General features: G+C 42.9%; 1 protein-coding gene across 7 annotated transcripts in view; it reads right to left on the bottom strand.

Moving 5' to 3' along the window:
- SORBS2 (sorbin and SH3 domain containing 2) overlaps window positions 1–22,734 on the bottom strand; it is a 258,991-nt gene that overhangs the window by 126,541 nt on the left and 109,716 nt on the right. For 5 of the 7 annotated variants that reach the window (XM_089777891.1, XM_075930310.2, XM_075930311.2 and 2 more), the window contains exons 3-4: window positions 7,819–7,868; window positions 1,101–1,221 (exon numbers count right to left, since the gene is read on the bottom strand). In XM_089777891.1, coding sequence (XP_089634017.1) covers window positions 1,101–1,131 — 31 coding nt within the window. In that variant the 5' untranslated portion in view covers window positions 1,132–1,221; window positions 7,819–7,868. The remainder of the gene's footprint in view (window positions 1–1,100; window positions 1,222–7,818; window positions 7,869–22,734) is intronic. The other 2 variants (XM_089777890.1, XM_089777889.1) reach the window with 1 other exon arrangement.

Genomic DNA, 22,734 nt, shown 5'->3' with positions numbered 1-22,734 from the left:
ACTGCTCCATGTATCTGTGAAGACGCTTTGGAATGAGAAGAAGTCATCTCTTTGTAGATAACTCACAAATAGTAACATGGACTAAATTCATTGATTCCGCCATATGCACTGTAATCCCCATGCTACTTAACAGCTATGTTGAGGGAGAAATGGGGATATTGATGCTCTGGGAAGAAAAATTCTGGGAAGAAGCCAACCCCCCAGGGTCACAGAAATAATGATTCTGGCGGGAGCAGATACAGAAGCAGTGGCAGCAAGTTCTGTCAAAGGAACTGTTGGCTATTGATGACTTCAGACTATTTTCACCAGTTTTTGCTCTGGAAAATGACAATTTATTCCTGCCACTTCCTGCCTCACCCGTGTCTTATTCTCAGCCTAACTTTACCTGACCTGAGTGCTCTCCTCTTCCCTTCTTTCCTTTGCCTGACTAGCTAACCTGCCCTTCAGCAATCATCCATCCAAAGAATGAAAAAGAAAAAGAAAGCCCTACTAACCTTCTCTCACCAAAATAGTAGCTCTAACATAACATTTGCCAGCCATCAGTTTGTTCACTCTACTTGTATCACTTTCCCTTCCCTTTGATTTACCTTGTCTATTTAAAATCTTGAGCTCTTTGGGGTAGAGTAATGGACCATCTATTACTCAATTTGTAAAGAGCCTAGTGAAATGAGGCCTTGTTCTCAATTGTCACTAGGTTCTACCAAAATACAAACAATAATTATTATTAATAATGTTCTGTAGAAAAGGGCTGTCAAAGAATCAATATAATTTCCTTCATTTAACCAAATGTGACTTTCTGACCAAGTCAGAGAATTTACCGGGACCAAGCATTTCTGTTATTGTCTCCATGACAAATTGAATAAATTGCTAGAAGGTACATCATATGCTGACTTACATTAATAAAATTAATGCACCTATGTTTTGCAGACTTCCAGAATTGTGTTCTATCTTTCCCTGGCTGCTTTTTATGTGCTTCATTTGTTGCCAACAGCTGACTTGTTAAATCATTTTAACACTAGATGCATTTACCAAGCATATTATCCCTGTAAAATTCCTAACTAAAATATTTATGGGTGGTGCAGCCAGACAGGAACCCCCACCTGAAACATCCATCTTGCTTGCCTGGAGCATACAGGTCACACACAGAGCAGTAAAATCAGCATAGTCTTTGAAGCCTTGACAGGAGGCCTGGATATGCTAGCTCACAGTGACCCTGGATGGCTGTAAACAGAGATACGCCAATTGTTAACCTCGAGGCTGCGAGAACTGCCTTGGCTGGCACCTATATTTATTTGCTAGCAGTTAAGAAATAGAGCAATAGCCATTGTAACCATATGCTTTAGAAGTCTCTTTAATAAACCTGTAACTGTTTAAGCTTTAACCTGACTCCTTCAGTTGCTGTAACAGAACCAAGCACAATTTAAAAGAACTTCAGCCGGTCATAGGGAGCAGATGCAGGCAGAGCTGGGCATTTGGATCACGTCACCTCCAGGGGACAGATCCGTGGGGCGCCGGTCAGCCTTCCATAGGCTGCCCGCTGTGGAGGAACCCTGGTTCTAGCAGCTAAAGACACGGGTGTAATAAGCTCTCCCTGTAAACTTTAGGGCGTCTGTCAGCCTGTTGGCTGCCCGCTGCGAACGGACCTCGGTCCTAGTGGCTAAAGACACGGACGTAAAACCTCTCAGGGCACCCATTGGCCTCTCCTAAGGCCGCCCACTGCGACAGGACCTTGTGTCCTAGCAGTTGAAGACTCGGGTGTATAACACACAGACACACACACACACACACACACACACACTGCCCTGACCATCGGCTGACAGGTGAACACCAAGGATTTTTTTTTGCAAATTAACATTATCCATCAGTGCCAAAAGACAATATCAGCATTTGCATATTGCTATGAAATATGTGATAAGTACATTTATTCTCTCTGAAAATGCACAGTAGTTCAGCCTTTGTTTTCTTTAGGGAAAGATTTCAACCCACCTTGAAAGAAATCTTTCCATAACCCCCATTTTCAGGCCTTCAAACAATCTCTCAATTTTTTTCATGATTAGAAGCCAGCTCTTCACAGAACAGGATACACCAGATTTAGAGCATCAGCAGAGCAGAACAACAGATCCCCAAACCCGCAGACATAGCTCCACTGCCACAATGATCAGCTCCACAACACACCTTTCAACATCCATTGGTCCTATACGTGCCTATTACAACATGTGGTGTACCTCATCCAGTGAGCTACATGCTACAGCAACAACTATGTGGGTAAAACTAGATAATCACTATGCTCTTAAATTAACTCATGTAGGAAAATAATAAAAGACAAAATACCCTAGTGCCTGCTTGCTTTGTGAAAAGTGTTCACAATCCCTCTACATCTGACCTCTCAATTTGCATCCTAAAGGAAGCCTTCACAACACTTTTAAAAGACAATCTACTCTGCGAATAGATTGTCTCGGCTTTATACAGGTTTGGCATAATCAGAAGAGAATGTTACCCGTACGAAACATTGTTCTGGGTCAACATATCTAGGATCTCTCTCTTGCAGCTGTATTGACAGACTGTAAGGAGAGAAAACCAACTTACAGTTTCTCATATCCTATAGTCACAGATTCCATTTTTATAATGATGGGTGGGGTTTCCTAAGGCATTCCCTGGTGTCCTAAATCAGTTCCAATTGAAGTCAACAGGATTGTTATCAATGCTGAACACTTGGAACAACCCTACACTATATGTTAAGCAGGTTGGTAAGCATTTTAAGAAGTTACTGAGCAGCTGATTTACGATTTTAAAAAATATATATTTGTCTTCAATCTAGGTAAAGTAACAATGGAATTACTACCATCTCAGAAGAATTCTCTCATGGCAAATTTTAGTGAATCCTGAACACTACTAAAATTCTTCATAGTCCAGTATGGCAAGAAAAATAAATTTTAAATAGTATTATATGCAATTTTACATACAAATTTTAAAAAGATCTTTTGTTTTGCCTATATAATTTCAATCCTATATTGTTTCTAATTTTCCAAATTTACTGCAACCCTATTATTACTATGGTGCCACAAGTGTGCACTTGACTTTATGGGCATAACATAAAATAATGTCCTTGCACTGGGAAGAGTACTATCTACTGAATGCCAGTAAATATTTATCCTCCTAAATATCATAGAGATGGACCACATATAAATAATCTAGATGTAGTAGATAGATAAGACAGGTAAAACAATTGAGTAAGTGTAATATCTACATGAAAGTGGGTTTAAAGGGGTGAGGGCAGAACAGTTCTAGAGAAATGCATGTTTCTTTTAGGTCCTGTGAGCAGGCATTTGGTTTAGGATCAATCGATTTATGCTCACTTCTTGGGTTTTGTGAACTGGTAATAAATCCATCATAGACAGGTAATGAGGAGCACATGACTGGAGGTTAGTGATTGAATGTTACCAGGCCCTGTAAGAAACTGGGGTTTTGGGAATCAGAGTAGTTAGAGAGACTGAGGCATACCTGGGTGGTCGACAAATACCTTTGATGTCGGCACTCGCGCGTCCAGACTATCGCGCAGAGCCGACAAACAGCTGATCAGCTGTTTGTCGGCTCAGCGCGGCAGCCATGTAAATTTAAATGAAGCGGCAATTATTTAAATCGCTGCTTAATTTTCCTATGTCTGATAGCCTAATCTACATGCCTCTGGTGACAGAGGCATGTAGTCTAGACGTACCCTTGATTTACACCAATCATTAGCCCCAGAAGTGGGGCAGATAACATCGGGGAGGCACAGATGAAGATATTTTTCTCTGTATACATTATGAAGGAGTTTGAAAACCAATGAGAGTTGTGTGTGTAACTCCTTGTTTGTACCTTTGAAACTCCCTTCCTACAACTTGTTTATTTCTTTGATTTTTGCAAAAAATGTTTTGTTGCCTTTAGCTGTTAAATTTGGGAAGTTGCCTTTTTAGCATTTGGTAAAGAATTAATATCAAATACAAAAACACATAACAAATAAACAAATCATTCCATATATGGTAGAAAGTTAAAACTGAACACACACTATGCAGACTAAAATATCTTCTGGCTGAAGTAGTCTGCCAGGACTGCACCCACTGGGACACTAAAGAGTCTACTCTAAACTTTCTTTTTTAAAAGCTTTATTTGCCTCAGTCTAATGACTTGACAAGGTTCACAAGTGCTACAGAGGACCTGTTTAGCCTTCAAGCAGACCAACAGGTTGCGATATATTCCAGTTTTTACTAGACATTGTTGACAACTCAGTATTACTGTACTTAATAACTAAAGCTGTGTATCTATACGGACTCCTACTATGAAACAGTGACTCCAAAGGTCCAAAGTGGTCACTGCACTATTATTTTGGTTTAACAGCAGCTAGGGTGCTGTGTACAGGAGCGTTGGGAAGCTCTGTGTAACCAAGTATGCTATCACTTATCTCACCTGCTCTCATGCTTAGTGCAAGTGATGTCTCAGCAGCCTACTTCAGGCACTATCCCAGAAGTAACTCTCAATACTTACACTTAAATCGATCTTGATTTTTGTAGCGGGCTTCAGACTACATCAATAGAACTAAATGCAGGTGGGCTAACAGAATTACCAACCCCCTGGACAAAGTGTGTATGTGTGGGTGGTTCCATGCCCCCGGAAGGAGCAGGATCTGGTGCGGAAGGGGAATGACTAGCTTCCCCTCACTAGTGCTCACCAATGTAAAAAGCCTGGGGCTCTGGGTACTGCCACCACCACAATAGCAGCAGCAGTGGTTGGGAACACTGGGCCATTTTGATTAGCCAGGTTCTGGGGCAACTGCCCCCTACTCCTCTCCCCTCTATCGGTGGACCTGCCTAAATATGAAATATTACTTTATTTTGTAATTTCTTCTGTGAATGTACAATGCATTTAAGTTCACTGTAAGTTTATAAAGGCATGCTTGTTTAGGCAATCCAAAGAGGTTACAGTAAGTGGTTTTCAAAGTCTGCTATGGGGGCATTAGGATTAAAGTCCACAACAAAAGGAATTCAACTGCGCGGACTTAAAAAAAGAAGCTAATGGATTTCTCTAGAGAAATTTGAAACTTGTGGCACCTGGACATTAGAACAATAAACCCATACATCATATCTATTTGTCACGAGGAGGCAATAGTTCACATCTCTGATATTAGAGCAATTAAGTGTGACATTTTTAAAGGGAGAGTTGTCCAAAAATAGTACTTACAACATTTGAACCAATGAGACTGCAATAGGCAACTGAATTGTAGTCAAATTTGTGATTAGCTGAGTTACCTCTTCTATCATAATTCTATCAGCTAAAGAGTGCTTCATAATCACCTTAACTTCATTTGTATTGTATCTTTGGGCACAAGGAAATTTTTTTATAATAATAATAATAATAATAATAATAATAAATAAATAAATGTTTTCTTAAACTCTTGTGTGACCCGCCAGTTAGTGAATATAAAATGATATAACCTTCAGATGAATAAAAAATTACATGAGCTGATTTGCTCCTTCAGCATATTTGTTGTGTTTAGAGAATTCACTCTCTCTAATATTGTAGCTCAGAGTTAATCTGGGTGATGGTAGTTATTTATGTGCTCAATGGGTGAAATCATGGCTCCACAGAAATAACTGTAAATTTTGCTATTGACTCCAATGGGGCCAGGATTTCACTTGTCCACTATACAGGCCAATCTAGCTCCCATTAAAGACAGTGGAATAACTCCCACTGATTTCTATAGTGTAGGATCAAACTATTTTGTACTTCTTTGTACTTTGTAAAAGACCATAAAGCAAACATTCTACAATTTGTGTTTTAGTTAAGACCAGATTTGACATTTCTGTGACAGAAGCTTGAAAGATAATCTGAATGTACAAGCAGTCCCCGGGTTACGTACAAGATAGGGAATGTAGGTTTGTTCTTAAGTTGAATCGGTATGTAAGTCGGAACTGGCGTCCAGATTCAGCCGCTGCTGAAACTGATCAGTTTCAACAGCGGCTGAATCTGGACGCCAGTTCTGACTTACATACGGATTCAACATAAGAACCCCAGGCATCCCCAAGTCAGCTGCTGCTGAAACTGATCAGCGGCTGATTCCAGGAAGCCCGGGGCAAGGGCTTCCTGTAGTTAACCACTGGTCAGTTTCAGCAGCGGCTGACTTGGGGACTCCTGGGGCAGAGCAGCTGGGGTGCTGCTGGGTTGGTCCAGTAGCGCCGCTGCTCCTCGTCGCTACTGGACCAACCCAGCAGCACCCAAGCTGCTCTGCCCCAAGTGTCCTGATTCAGCCGCTGCTGAAACTGACCAGCAGTGGCTGAATCAGGACGCCTGGGGCAGAGCAGCTGGGGTGCTGCCGGGTTGGTCCAGTAGCGCCCAGAGTGGCGCTACGTGACCAACCGGCAGCGCCCCAGCTGCTGTACCACAGGCGTCCGGAGCAAAGCCGCAGAGCACGGGGGCAGCGGGACAGCCCAGACGTGCCGTGGCTGTCCTGCTGCCCTCGGGCTCCTTGGCTTTGCTCTGCTTTGCTCCCCCTCTCCCTGGTCTGCAGACCAGGGGGACGGGGAGCAAAGCCGCGGAACACAAGGGCAGCGGACAGCCCAGATGCGTCTGGGCTGTCCACTGCCCGCGTGCTCCGCCGCTTTGCTTCCTCTCCCTGGTCTGCTGGAGACCAGGGAGACGGCCCCGTTCGTAACTGCGGATCCGACATAAGTCGGATCCGCGTAACTCGGGGACTGCCTGTATATCAAATCATAGAAATGTAGGCTTGGAAGGGAACTAGAGAGATCATTTAATCTCTTCCTCTGTGCCAAGGCTGCACAGTCCCTGAAAAGATGTTTCTTTAACCTATTCTTAACATCCTCCAATTACAGGCATTTCACAACATCCCTTGGTTATCTGTTTCAGTACTTATTTATGCTTTAGATGTAAAGTTTTTCCTCATACCTAACAAATATCTCTTGCCAAAGATTAATTTGATTACTTTTTGTTCTGCCTTTACTGCACATGAAGAATAATTGATCACTGCCATCTTTATAACAGCCCTTAATATATCTGAAGACCATTACCAGTTCCCACCATAGTGCTCTTTTCTCAAGAATAAACATGCCCAGTTTTTTCCTTTCCTCACAGATCCTATTATTTAAACTTTTTATCCTTTTTCTTGTTCTCCTTTGGACTCTTTCCAATTTGTCCAAATCTTTCTTAAAGTGTAGTGTCCCAAAACTAGACACACAACTCCAGCTGAGGCCTCACCAGTGTCAAGCAGAACAGAACAATTGCCTCCTACATCTCACCCACCTCTTGCTAATATTCCTCAGCCTGTTTTAAAACATTGTTGGCTCCTATTCAATTTTTCATCCTCTGAATTTATTTTTTTTGTTTATACAATCCCACCTAAAATAATTGACTGATAATAAGCTGTTATAGAACTGAAACCAGTTTAGCACTGTTTTCCAGAGATAAAGAGATGCCATTTTCCCTTGGCTATTACGCATACTATTGTGCTGCAGAACACACACATATATATATATGTATTGCCAATAATTGTATTATACACACATACAATATACATATATGAACACACAGGTACAACACATACAAACATGCATATTTCATATATATTCATACATAAACATGTATGTATATTTGATGAGGTACATATAAATACACATATACAAACATACTATTAAAATAACATCCTGTTTAGTTTAATTTCAGTATGAGCTTAGTGTAATTTGTGTATAAACATTTAATAATTTGGTCCCTAGTTTGCTTATTAAATAAAAGATGTAAAAGATAAAGAAATGTCTCACAGAAACAGCATACCTGTATTCATTATGACACTGGAAAATTTGCTATAAAAGTCTTCAGTTTTCCTGCAGAAAACAAAATTATCTGTTACTTTGTCACAATGCAATAGCATGTGGTATAAAATGTCATCAGTATTTCTGGGGTGGGAGGAAAGGGAGACACTGGTGAATCAATGTCATTTCAAGGATAGCCTTATTTTAAACACAGGCTTTAATTAAACTGACACCACTTGTGTCTGCCTCTGAAGTTAAAGTTGAGTCAACACTTCCATTATAACCTACCCTGTTTTCAAATGGTTAGTATCTCAGCTGTAAACATTTGTTTTGAGATGAAATTTGCAATTGATTTTTGGTCTGTAGATTATTAACTAAAGAGCAACTCACGTAATGAAATGTCTAAAATAAAAAAAAGCTCTTTACATGTCTTATTTGATGCTTTCCTATAGACAGATATACAAGAAAGACAAGGAACACATTTTTAAACAGCCAAAGTTATTAACACTTTCCCCAGTATTAATGTTGTAGATTTGTTCCTTTATGTATAAGATAATATGGATATTTTTACTGATGTTGTGATTTTCACCACTTGTTGCTATAATTACTAAGTACGGATTTAGGACCTGTTCGCGCCCGCATGGAAATCAATGGCAAAATTCCAATTGACTTTAGTAGATACAGGAACAGGCCCTAACACAGGAAGGTTTCCAAATTCATCTGTCTGTCCCTGAAAGGATAATAATATGCACAAAAACAAATTATAAATACATTAATTCAGGAAGCCAGAACAGTTTGATTCTCTTGGATTTGTAAATTCCTACTATTTATCATATTTAAAAACAAATAACCAAGAAAACAAATATCAACAAATACAAACAAGCAAAGAAACAAATATCAAACAAGGAAACAACCATCAAAGAGGAGGAAGGACATCTTAAATTAAATCCAGTATTTTGGCCTTAACTCTGGATGCTGTGCCTGAGTTTATCACTCTGATTTGAGATATGACAAGCTGGAATTGAATTTCCCCAATGCAGACAGTTTGTCGCAACTGTAATGGATACTATTTGACTGTTTAGAGGCTAGCTAGAGTCTATCTTCTGTCTAGCCCATTCCAGATGCTTCACTGGCTTAAAAGCACAGTAAAGAGGCAGAGAGTTGCAGAAAGGGCTGGGAACAAAGTTGCAGGGAACACCCCTGATATAAGGGGATTGCTCAGTCAGTACAGTGCTGCCAAAATGGCTTTATACTTCTCCCTCAACTTCATGTGCTGGGAACAGAGGGGCCACATACAGAACAAACTGCACTCTGGCTATTCTCAGCTCTTTACATCTAAAGGCTGTTTCATTTTACACCACTGGGGAGCATGTCTCCCAAAGAGCCAAGCATTGGAGCGTAAGAGTGACTTAAAATCATCATCCCTCCCTTCCTGTTCCTACACCACAAACAGGGATAGGAAAAGAGTAAAATCAGTTTAATATTTAATACAAAACTATTCTTCACAATACTTTCCCCACTATTTTTACCACATACTGTTCCTTGATCTGTCATTTTAAAGAATGACTGTGTATATTATCAGAATGGCACAGAGGTTACAATGTGGCACCACATTAAATGAGGCCCCAATCTCAGGAGAACTTCTGGGAGCTACTGTAATTAATAAACAAACTGGGTGGCACTGAGTATCCTGAACAGTCACTGAAATCACGAGGAATTGGGTGAATTGCAGCTCTAAGGCTGAAACCTCTATCAATTTATTCTCCCATCCTGATGCCTATGCAGAATGTATTTTGTACTGCTGTTGAAATTCACAGTTGTTTTTAAGAATGCCTCATAAGATGACTGTAAGATTCCTCACTCAAATAAGGCATTTTAACATGGATAATACTATTAAAAGCCAATTTATTTCATTATACATTAAGGGAAGGAGCAAGCAAATGTTAAAACACCATAGAAGTTAAGGAATAATACTGGGATGACTAAAGTTGCAGTCAGACAATTTATAAACTTCTATAACAATCACAAAGAATTCTTGAAAGCATCAAATTCTTGGAGTGTTTTCATGCTGCTACAGGAGTCAGCATTTTAAAGGTTTTTTGTTTGTTTTGCTCTTTTGCTTGGAACTCAATCAGTGGTGCTCCCACGAAAAGAATATAAAATGTAACACTACTCATGCTCTCAACAACAGGGTATACTAAGGGTATGTCTAGACTACATGGCTCCGTCGACACAGCCATGTAGATGAGTTTACTAGACATAGGAAAATGAAGTGGCAATTTAAATAATCTTCGCTTCATTTACATAAAAATGGCCACCACGCTGTGCCGATCAGCTGTTTGGTGGCACAGCGGGGCAGTCTGGGCATGCCGCAGTCAACAAGGGAAGCCTTTGCCGACTGCTCTGGTAAACCTCATTTCACAAGGCATAACGGAGCGATCGACAAAGGCTTCCCTTGTCCACCGTGGCATGTCCAGACTGCCCTGCTGTGCCGCCACACAGCTGATTGGCACAGCGCGGTGGCCATTTTGATGTAAATGAAGCTATGATTTTTTATGTAAATGAAGAATTTTCCTATGTCTAGTAAACTCATCTACATGGCTCAGTCGACGAAGCCATGTAGTCTAGACATACCCTAAGATGTCAACATAATTTCTAGCAGGTGGAGTTGATCTAAAGTGAGTTTAGTTAATGCCAGTTTCTCACACAATACTTTCTTCTTTTTTCCAAGGATAGTTTGTATACGTCTAAGGAGACTACTCTCTACAGCAAGCTACATACAAATCATCAAATACATTTTTGAAGAACTTGATCTCTCACATGCATATAAAGGATTAGGAGCAAATCCTGGTCTTCTGTGCATGCACGTAAGTTAATACAAGATGCAGCTCCATCAAAACTGCATCATGGCATTCTCCCTGTGCCATGGTTGTGCCCAAGAGGGGTGCTACAGCTGGATCCCTCTCATTATAAAAGATAGGAGACAGCTGTCAGGGTGTTTTCTGTCTGTACTTCAGTAATGTGGAACTTGCTCCTCGACCTGGTAAAAATAGTCAGAATGTTATAGCTCTAAAACAGGGGTGGGCAATAATTTTGGAAAGGGGGCCACTTCACAAATTTTGGAAGTGACCATGGGCCAACCCAGAAGGGGTGGGGCCTCAGGTGGAAGGGGGCAGGGATAAGAACTACTCTGCTGGGTACAGTGACCTTATTTTCTGAACCAGCTGCAGCTAGTAAGGACAGTCTAATTTAAATTATGAAACAGATTAAGAGTTTTAACTTTCTCATGTTAGTTTATCAAACTTCATTTTAAATAAAGTAAAATATTATGTCCAATACAAAAGGTTTCAATGTTTTCTTTATTTATGGGAGAGGTAGGGAACCCTTTTTGGGTAGGGAGTCACTGACTGGGGAGTTGCTGTCTGGGGAGTTTCTCTTTGAATAATTACTTTAATGCTGCAGGGATTTTATTTAATCATTAATGTCTTATGAAGTCAGGAAGGAGGGAATTTTCTCAATTATTTTAAATCTAAATAAATAAATGAATGAATATAGCCCACTGTAATCAATGAGATTACTCATGTTAAGTAAGGCAGTCATTTACATACATTTCTGAACCTGGGCCTAGATGAACAGAAATGTAATATTGTCAGTTCAATGTCCTTTGGGTGAAATAAATTAAAAGGCTCATGTTATTACTAATTGTCATTTATCACTTCTTAATACACTTTTTCCATTTGGGATGAAAATGTAGCTTAGATAAAATATTCACAACTACTATATAAAACAAACAAAAACCCTATTCCCTATTAGTGTATCATTTGATGGATCAGCCACCTGCAAAAATGCACTCTTGGTTTTAAGAATCCAAGTGAATTGTTTGAACATAACTTAGGGAACCAAATATTTCTCAAAGGTAGTCAGCACTATTTCCACAAAAATAGATGGATGCCACCTAAAAATGGTAGGAGCTGATGCTTTTTTCATAAGTTCAAATACATCCCTTTGATTTATCCCGTCTTTCCCCCAGAAGTACAAACATTATCAAACTGAAAATACGATTTTATGGCAAACAATGTATTGTCATCAAGTGAATTCCAGTATGCACCCCTTACTAGGCATCATCACTATAACGGATACTTTACTACCCACAATTCAACAGAAAAGCATCTTCAGTAAATGATTATGGCCACGTATTACTGATTGCAAACTGCTAAGCAACAGGATCCATGTCTCTGTGTGATTTCGCAAGCAATTGATAGATTTGGCTTTTGTTAGGTAGCTAGATAAAATAAAAGATAATACGGCATTCACCATGCCTCTCCCATTATCCTGAGACCAACATGATTACAACACCACTGCATGCAAGCACATTTTTAATCAGATAGCTGCATGGCACCATCCAGATGCTTGAGAAGCAGGTGAGGAGGAAGGGGCTTGCAGGATTTGTGAGGGTGGGGAGTCAGATCTGCATTAATCTTGTTTGACAGATTCACTGCTTGAGTTCTAATGAAGGACTGTAGTTTGGTGGATAAAGTATGTGCAAAACTGGGAGCGGGGGAGAGAGGAAATTAATCACTGAATTCACGGCAGTGATGGAATAGTCACAATCAGTTCAAATACCATGGAAGCTGTTTTAGTGGGGATTAACGAGTCTGCAGTAGCTGTATTATTGTTTGCCACATTATATATTTGATGGAGGAGAAAGAAAAGGTGACAAATGTGGGCACTCTCTAAAAGCCAATTGTTTTTATCAGGAACACAAGGTAAATATCTTTTGTTGAACCAACTTTTGATGGTGAGAGAGAGACAAGTTTCCAAGTTTACACATAGCTCTGCCTCTGGTCTGGGAAATGAACCTGAAGAAGAGCTCTCTCTAGGCTGAAAGCTTGTTTTTCACTCCTACAGAAGTTGGTCCAATAAAAAATAATACCTCATTCACCATGCCTCTCTAACTATCCTGAGACCAACATGGTTACAACACCACTGCATGCAATCATGTTTTTATCAGATAGCTGCATGGCACTAAAACCAGTTATTTTGCTGAATTGTATAGCAATGATGGAATTAACACCAGCAATAGCATTCAAACATAAGTGCCAATTGGTGCTTCCATTTCAAGTTTTGCTGGTACTCAGAACTTGCAGAGTCAAAACTCATAGGAACAGGTGATGCCTCTTAATTTTCTTTTCTTCTCTTAGGTTTTTCCATAATACTCGAAAGATTTGTTTCAGACTAATTGCCAATGACAGAGGGAGATGAGGCTGCTGCAACTGGTGGCACAGAAAGTAACATGACAAATTGATATAATTGGGGGTGAGTAGTAAAAAAGGGAAATTGTGTTTGTGTGGATGACGTGAGGTAAAATGGGAACAATCTCAGTAAGTGGGGTTAAAAGTTTAAGTGGGGGGAATTGGGTTTTGTGGGTTTATCCAGGAGACAGCAGGGTGGCAGAGACTGAGGATATCTGTGTTTGTAGAGGTGTCTGGGTGTCTAGATAGCTTGGTAGAGAAGCTTGTGACAGCTAGGTTTGTGGGGAATACCCAAAGGGACATTGCAAATGTGGGAAGAGATTTCTGGGATCTGAGTGGGGAAGCTGGGGAAGAAAGGTTTGGTGGGTGCAAGATGGATCGCTACAGGAAGATGGGATATCTAAAATTATTTGCAATGTCTTTACTAAATTACAAAGACTTTAATTAAAATTAATTAAATGTACTAAAATCTATGTCCTCCTCTTCTGGTGTAAATCAATGCAGTTCTCAACTTCAATAGAGCATGCCATTTTATACCAGTTGAGAATCTGGCCTGGAGTTTAATGTGGTTTCACTAGGAATTAATAACAACAATGAGAAATAAAGAAGCCCAGCAAATTTAGGAGGAAGCGGTCCACAAACTCCTGGGTTCAAGCTATTTCTCAATGTTCTTCATGAACACAGGCTCAGTATCAGAATGCAATGATAATACAAATGAATCTTCAAGCGTGTTACATTGCTCCACTGGAAGCACCCGCTCATGTTAATGCTTAATAGACATCTCACAAAAAGGGTAAAGCCTGAGAAAGTGCTTTGTATGTTGAATAACCACATTTAAAGTTAACAGGTAAAATTTACAAAAGTGTTTCAATGACTTAGGAGCCTAACCCTATTGACTTTCATTACTTTTTGAAAATGGAACTCGGGTGCTTTTGAAAATGTCATCCAGCAAGTTTATTCTCAAAAGTCTAAATCAGAGTTGGCCAACCAGTTAGAAAGCCAAAATAGCTGTGGATAGTAGTGCAAAGAGCCACATATTATATATTTATTTTTATAACTCTATAAGGCACGTATTATATATTTAGCTATAACCCTAAGGCACCCCCAACATCCCTGCTCTAACCCAATACCCTCCCACTCCCCCAGAGACAGGCACCCCCAGCCCGCCCCGCTCCAACCCAATGCACCCACTCCTCCCCCAGCTCCAACCCAATGAACCCCCCAAGGTCAGAAACCCCCAGCCGCCCCTGCTCCAACCCAATGCACCCACCCATCCCTCAGAGCCAGGCACCTCCAGTCCCCCTCCCCCCACTCCAACCCAATGCACCTCCCCTTCCCCAGAGCCAGGCACCCCCCCCCCTCCAACCCAATGCACCTGCACCTCCCCCAGAGCCAGACACCCTCATCCCCACTGCTCTAAGCCAATCCACCTCTCCTCCCCCAGAGCCAGGCAGCCCCAAATTCTTTTAACAACATTAACACACTGGGGCTCATTGGAGCCACCACTGCAGCTACATGCTTTTCCTTCCAGGCGCTGGGTGTATGCGCAGAGCAGCCATGAACAGTCCAGGTTCACGGCTCCGAAAGACAATCCAACAATCCCTTGAAGGCAGGTGCCGCTGTCCCCTCCCTGATTCATGGACATTTTGCGTGTTTTAAATAAGCCGGTCGGACAGCAATTTAACATGGGAAAATGAAGACATGTCTGGGAAAAGCTGGGTGTATGGTAACCCTAATAAGAGCTGCATTTCTATGAGCAAAGAGCCGCATGTGGCTCAAGAATTGCAGGTTGGTCATCCCAGTCTAAATGAAAGACAGACATCCTACAACAATTTCTGGGCAAAAAAATTTAATGTCACTACCCTAGGGCTTACAATTCACTGTAGGGGATAAAAAACTGGTTCATTAAATCATAGTAATGAGCACAAATAGTAGGAACATAGCAACTGGTTATTTGCATCATTTGTATACTAGGTATTTTGCAAACTAAGAATCATTTACAAATCTCCTATAAATAGGTGGCACTTGCAGTTTCAATATTCATATGTCACAGTGTATATTGCACTGGTGCTCTCTCCACAGGGTATGGAACTGATTAGATGTGTGAAGATAAAACAACCATAAATAGCCATTTCTAATTTATAACCATTCCTCTCAGTAGACATCTTTTCTTCTCACAATTCACAGCACTTCCATAGGGAGTGATGTGCTTTCACTGAGAGGTCATTATATGCATCATTTGCTCTGTCCCTCTTTGTCTTTCCTATACAAAATACACACATCCCTATGTCACTTTGGGTAGTGCTATCTCCATTCTATAGCATTTGACCAATAAGTGTAGTCAGGCAAGATTGCATAATGAAAGCTCAGCTGGCATAGCACGGTCACTAAGAAGGGGATAGGTGGTTGTGGCTAATTTGTCCACAAAAACAAAAAATTATATATTTAAAATTGTTAAAATAACAATGTATTGTATTCCACAGTCAAATGTGTACCGTTAATTTATTCTAAGTTTAGGATAAATAAACTAAGATTGACTTAGTAGACATTCATCAGAATATTTGTATATCCTCTCTCTGCCTCCCACTCTATCTCTTTACTTCTATAGTAATAAACCACAGCAAAAACAGATTAGCTATAAGAAACTGTACTTCAACAAAACAAACAAACAAGATCTATCAGGGGTTCCTTTCAGAATAATAAATCCTTTGTGGTAAGTCAATGCTTAGCCCATGATACCAAATGAAATTAATGGGTAGCAGGTTTAAAACTAATAAAAGGAAGTTCTTCTTCACACAGCGTGTTGTCAACCTGTGGAACTCCTTGCCAGAGGAGGCTGTGAAGGCTAGGACTATAATAGAGTTTAAAGAGAAGCTGGATAAATTCATGGAGGTTAGGTCCATAAAAGGCTATTAGCCAGGGGATAAAATGGTGTCCTTGGCCTCTGTTTGTCAGAGGCTGGAGAGGGATGGCAGGAGACAAATCGCTTGATCATTGTCTTTGGTCCACCCTCTCTGGGGCACCTGGTGCTGGCCAATGTTGGTAGACTGGATACTGGGCTAGATGGACCTTTGGTCTGACCCAAGTATGGCCGTTCTTATGTTCTTATGAATCAGATTATGTACTTGGATAGCTAAATGTAACCCAGATGTGACAACTTCCATTTTTTTTCTCTGTTGAGCTCAATTACAAATACTAAAATCATTTTAAAATACTGCTTTGTACTGCCCTGGCATCAGTATCTCTTAGCTTGTGCTGTTGCAGCTTTAGAGAATCACAAGTGGCATTTAGCACAAGTACAGAACCACTCCAGGTACTTGAGTTTGCCTTAAGTGTTGACAGAAAGAAGATGGAGAGTTTAGCAACACAAAGCTCTCTCTCGAGACATGGATACACATTACATAGAAATAAAATTATGTTTCATATAATAATAGTTTTGAACTTTTTCTAAAAGTGTTTACTACATCTTCTTGGAAATGAAATAGCACTGCTAAGAATTTCAGCTGCCACTTTAATATGAAAGCCATTTTGACCCCATTTGCTCTTTTGTTCCTACCCAATCTGACCAGTCTTCTACTGTTCAATGCTACTCAAAATGACCAGTCTTCTGTTTACACAAATGGTATGCATGATGCTGTCTACTGGTTTCATGCCTAATATAGTCTTACATACCTCACCCCTATTTAAAGCAAAAGAGCTACTATTCTTCCTCATATAAATAGCCAAAGAAACTATGACTAAGAAACTTATACTTAGCAAAGTTACTATTAACTACTTATACTTGCTACATGTGTATAGCCAGCAGGGGAAATCAAACCTGGGATCTTTGGAGCTTAGTGCATGAGCCTCTACAGCAGGGGTGGGCAAAAGGGCTTCCGCAGGCTGGATCCGTCCTCCCAAGTGGGTCCGGCCCACAGAGGCCCTGCTGCTCCTGTGCCCCAAGGCCAATTAGATCCTGGGGTGGGGAGTGCCCAAAGCCTTCTCTGCTCTGCTTCTGCCCCCCAGCCTTAATTGGCTTGGGGGTGGGGGAGCATGCAAAGTCTCCTCCCACCCTACCAGGAGCACGTGGTGTTTTGAAGCGCTGCGCGCTGCTTGCAGGGCGAGGGGGAGAGCGGAGCAGGCTTCACATGCTCTTCCGCCCCCAGGCCAATCAGGGCCTGGGGAGCTGCATGAAGCTTCTTTCACCCTGCCCCGGCCCTGCAAGGAGCCCGCGGCACTTCAAAGTGTCATGTGCTCCTCGCAGGGTGGGAGGAGGCTTCCCACACTCTCCCATTCCCCAGGCCCTGATTGGCCTGGGGGTGGGAAGTGTGCCAAGCCTCTTCCAGGGCATGGGTGCCTAGTGAGAAGGGGGGGAAGGGGGCTTCCCCACCCCCAGCTCTGCCCCTTCCCATTTAGGCTCCGGCCCTTCCGGGGTGGCCTGGGGCAAAAATTTGAAGTGGCCCTGGGGCAAAAATTATTGCCCACCCTTGCTCTAGAGCCTGAGCTAAAAGCCAGCTGGCTCTCAGCCAAGGCTGTACATCAGACTCAGGATTCTTTCTATAAATTGTCTCAAAAGTGCCACTACGTGGGCTAGGACAGCACACCCAGCAGGTATGTGTAGTTCATACATGAATCTTTACAATTTCTGAGCTTTAGTTTGATTTTAAGTCTGAATGCTTTTAAGGCCTCCATTTTCCCTATTCCTCCATCTGCCCATCTCCTATTTTTTTTTAAATTTCCAACTGTTTCCTTTCGGCTCTCCATTTTAATATCTTCTTTAGATATCTGGAGTAAGAGTTAAATGCCATGCAGCTTGGGTTGCCAAATTTCTAACAGGACAAAACCAAACATTCTTCCACCTACCTTGCCTTTTCCCTGAGGCCCTGCCTATGCCCCACCCTTTCGCCAAGGCCCCCCATTGACCTCATCTCCCCTTCATTCATTACACGCTTTTATCCCTGGGCTGAGGCAGGGATTTGGGGTGCAGGTGGGAGTATGGGCTCTTGGCTGGGGGTACAGGCTCTGAGACAAAAAAAATGAGGAGTTCAGGGTACTGGAGAGGGCTCCAGGATAAGGGAGGGGGTTGAGGCATGGGGAATGAGGGCTCCAGTTTGGGGGTGTGGTGTTAGGGGTGAGGCCAAGGATGAGGGTTTTTGAGGTTCAGGAGAGGGCTCTGGTCTGGGCCAGGAGTTTGGAGTGCAGGGGGGTGAGGGTTCTAGTTGGGGGTATGGGCTCTGGGATAAGGGGTTTGGAGTACAGGAAAGGGCTCCAGCCTGAGACAGGGGGTTGAGGGCTGTGTCGGGGGTTGAGGGTTCCATTTGGGGAGCAGGCTCAAGGGTGAGGCCAGGTAGGAGGATTTTGGGGTATGGGAGAGGCCTCAGGGCTGGGACACAGGTTTGGGGTGCAGGGTGTGAGAGGGTCACTGTGGCCTCCAGGCACATGGACAGCTGGGAAACTCTGTGCACTGCCCTCATGCCCACAGATGCTGCTCCCTGCAGCTCTCATTGGTCACGGTTCTCAGCCAATGGGAGCTGCGGAACCAGCATTTTGGGCAGGCCCAGTGCATGGAGCCTCCCAGTATCTGGCCACCCCATGCACGTAAGGGCCACAGAAACCTGGCAGCAACTTCTGGGAGAAGCATGGAGCCAGGGCAGATAGGGAACCTGCCTTAGCCCTGGTTCCCTGCTGCGCTGCTGATCACACTTTTAAAAGCCCAACTGGCAGTGCCTATTGGAGCAATCATGGTTCCATATCATATCATAGTTTTCTTGTATCCCCTTGTCTTTAGCTGTCGCCTTTTTTCTTATAGCAGGGAACTATCTTTCGCTTTGTGCTGTACAGCCCACAGCAGAATGGCCCGTGTTCCATGTAAGCTGGGCACTTGTGCAGCCTACTCAGGAAAGATTCAAATGTCACCCAGCTAATTAACAGAGTGCTCACAGCTGGTTTTTTGTTTCTGCTGGTGGTACATAAAATTTATTCCATACACAAGATGGAAAAAAAATCCACACACATGCACATAGATGGAAAAGATTAGATAGAACTTTGGTCGTGGTCCAGGATTGGGGCTCCTGTGCATTACAATGATAACAACAGGACGAAATACATACTCCAGAAATTTCAGAAAAGAATAGCCAACCCCACAGAGATTGCCAGGAGAAATCAGCTTTGTTCAATCAATGTAAAAAGCCTAGCTGGGGAAAGGAGAAAGGGCTAAATAAAGGATAAAAGCAAAGTTATAAGATATGGACAGAATGATGGAAAGGACATCATATTCAAATGTGAGAAAGATGATACATTTCCACTGAGGAGCTCATTACAGCCTTAATTGTATCTGCTTGCCCTTTCAGCCACAAAGTAAGAAAGAAATTTACCAGCTGTGAAGAGAAGGGAGCAAACGAGCAGAGGAAATGTATTCACCTTGCAGGGGGTTTATATTTTGATGTCAGCTTTTGCAGTTCAAAAAAATCACATGGGCATGTTTTTAAAGATCCATCTTTTTTATTTTTATTTTCCTGGTGTATTCCTTTTCAATCCCTATTTTTTCAAACTATTGTTATTGCATTTAAGAACTTTACAATATAATTTGTGCAATCTTGAGACTTTTTAATATAGATTTTTAATGCTGGATTATAAAGAATCTTAGTAGGGCACAGAGTAGGCGCTGTTCAGTCACTTCATATGAAATCAGAGCAGGGCAGAGCGAACGGGGCGGCTGCCCCGGGCCTCGCGCTTCAAAAAGCCCCACGCATGTGCCGTGGCGTCACTGCGCATGCGCCGTGGCAAAGGGGGGCCCCGCGAAATTATGCTGCCCGGGGCCCCGCAAAACGGTCATCTGCCCCTGAATCAGAGCATTAACTCAGATCCAAGGCCATCCTTTTAATTAGCTAATCCTCCAACACTCCGTTAGTTCAAAAGCGCTTCATCATATTTGTGTGCTACTAGGAAAGGAAATGCCATTCACATCATTTCCCACAATCTATGTCATTATAGGACTGACAACTCTAAGGAGGAGTGCTAAAACCTCTTCTGCCCTGCCTCTCCCCCTTAAGCCCTGATTCACCCCACTCCAACCTCATCCCTGTCTCACCCCTTTGCCCAGGGCCCACCCCTGCCCTGCCTCTTCCCAAAACCCTGTCCCTACCTTACCCTTTCCTCCTGAGGCCCCACCTACCTGATCTTTCTTCTTTACCCCACCCACATGACTCCCTGCTCTTCCTTCTTCCCCCCATCCTTTGAAGAGGGAAAGAGTGGTGGCCCTGGCTGAGTAGGGACTGGCATGGGTCATGATACAACACCTCCCCCACTTGCAGTAAATCTGACCAGATACCATCAAGTCCCCTTTTTGACCTGACTTTCTAGTTGAAAACCAGACACCTGACCACCCTATTATCAGCCTGCAAGTACCAGGTTCAATGATGCCTTTAAGATTTCCAGTGAAAGGCTGTTATGGAGAACAGGAGAAAACTATGAACATGTGCTCTTCTGCGAGGGTATGTCTACACTACAGCACTAATTCGAACTAACTTAATTCAAATTAGTTAATTCGAACTAAGCTAATTCGAACTAGTGCATCTAGACCTAAAAACTAGTTCGAATTAGCATTTTGCTAATTCGAACTAGCATGTCCACATTGAGTGGACCATGAACCGAGGTTAAGGATGGCTGGAAGCAGTGCCGGCAGGGCATCAGATTAGGACTTAGAGCGTGGAGCTGCTGTCTCAGGCTAGCTGAGGGCTGTGGTTAAAGGGACCCGACCCCCACCCCGGACAGACAGTTCTCAGGGTTCCCCGCTTGCTTGTCTAACTCGATGAGGGACAGCAAAAGCAGTCCTGGCTTGGAGTGCCCTGAGTGCCCACACTCGGTACATCACAGAACTCGGCCATCAGCCCGGCTGCACTTGCTGCAGGCTGCCATCCAGGGAGGGGGGTCAATCGGGGGCTGCAGGAGAGCTTCCACCCCGAGGAGCCCGCAGAGCCACCCCATTCCTCCCTCACCTCCTTCCACTTACCCCTCCCTAGCCCCCCTTCCTGATGTACAAAATAAAGGACACGTGTGTTCAAAAATAGAAACTCTCTTTATTGAACAAAACTCGGGGAGACTGGGAAAAGGAGGTGGGAGAGGGGAAGAGAGAGGGTGGGAGAGGGGAGGGCAACTAAAATGATCAGGGGTTTGGAACAGGTCCCATATGAAGAGAGGCTAAAGAGACTGGGACTTCTCAGCTTAGAAAAGAGAAGACTGAGGGGGGATATGATAGAGGTCTATAAAAGCATAAGAAAAGGAGAGGGTGCATAAAGAAAAGTTCTTCATTACTTCCCATAATAGAAGGACTAGAGGACACCAAATAAAATGAATGGGTAGCAGGCTTCAAACTAATAAAAGAAAGTTCTTCTTCACAAAGCAAATAGTCAACCTGTGGAACTCCTTGTTGCAGGAGGCTGTGAAGGCTAGAACTATAACAGAGTTTAAAGAGAAGTGAGATAAAGTCATGGGGGTTGGGTCCATGGAATGGTATTAGCCAGGGGGTAGAAATGGTATCCCTGGCCTCTGTTTGTGGAAGGCTGGAGATGGATGGCACGAGACAAATGGCTTGGTCATTGTCTTCGGTCCATCCCCTCCAGGGCACCTAGTGTTGGCCGCTGTCGGCAGACAGGCTACTGGTCTAGATGGACCTTTGGTGTGACCCAGTACGGCCATTCTAAGCTCAGGGTCGGGGATCTCACTGGACCCCCTTGATTTTCATGCACACCTGCTCCTGGGTGGCCAGGCTGGCAGCTATCCTGCCCTAGACAGCCACTTTCCTGTGCCTAGTGCGGAGGTCGTGGATGAGGTCCACGATCTCCGCACTAGACCAGGTGGGCACCCGCCTCTTGCGGACCTGGGCAGGCTCCCAAGAGCCACCAGCCTGGTCCTGGGAAGAGGTGGAGGGCTGGGTGGCAGCGGGTGGCTGGTTTGTGCCATGCCAGGTGCAGGGTCTGCTCGCTGGGTGCTGGCAGTCTTGCACCTGGCACGGGCATCGTAGCCAGCCCGTGCCCCTTTAAGGGCTCTGGGGCCGGGAGGGGGGCAGACGAGTTTCCCTGGTGGTGCCCAGAGTGGCTACCAGGGAAAGCTGGGGAGGGCTAGCCTCCCACTAGTTCGAATTAAGTGGCTACACAGCCCTTAATTCGAACTAGGTGTTAGTCCTCGTAGAATGAGGTTTACCTAGTTCGAATTAAGCACTCCGCTAGTTCGAATTAAGTTCGAACTAGCGGTTTGCCTGTGTAGCACCTATCAAAGTTAATTTGAACTAACATCTGTTAGTTCGAATTAACTTTGTAGTGTAGACATATCCTGAAACATTAAGAATATGCAGCTTCTAGAGAAGGGACACCAGAATAGATGAACTGCTTAGCTAGGCATATATGGTGACTTCTGGGTTTGAATGATAGTCTTTTTAGATATATTGGTGTGCTGATCAACACATTCCAAAAACTATAATAGGTCTCACTGAAAGTATTCGAACCACAGAAGCTAAAAGGGTTGAAGAGACTAATATTTTTTGCTGGTCTTTTTCTGGTTCAGTAGCCATGTCAACCTTCAGTATCAAGTTATCAGGCAATATGGTCTTGGGAAAAGTATGTTAGACCATTTTCAAATAGGAAATCTAATAAATGTTACTTAGTTTGCTCAAGATATTAAGCTGTTTTAAAAACAGCCATCATTGAGCT

This window comes from Pelodiscus sinensis, chromosome 4, assembly GCF_052426305.1.
Source record: "Pelodiscus sinensis isolate ZL-2025 chromosome 4, ASM5242630v1, whole genome shotgun sequence".
NCBI classification, from domain to species: domain Eukaryota; kingdom Metazoa; phylum Chordata; order Testudines; family Trionychidae; genus Pelodiscus; species Pelodiscus sinensis.
This window is presented reverse-complemented; position numbering and strand designations above follow the sequence as displayed.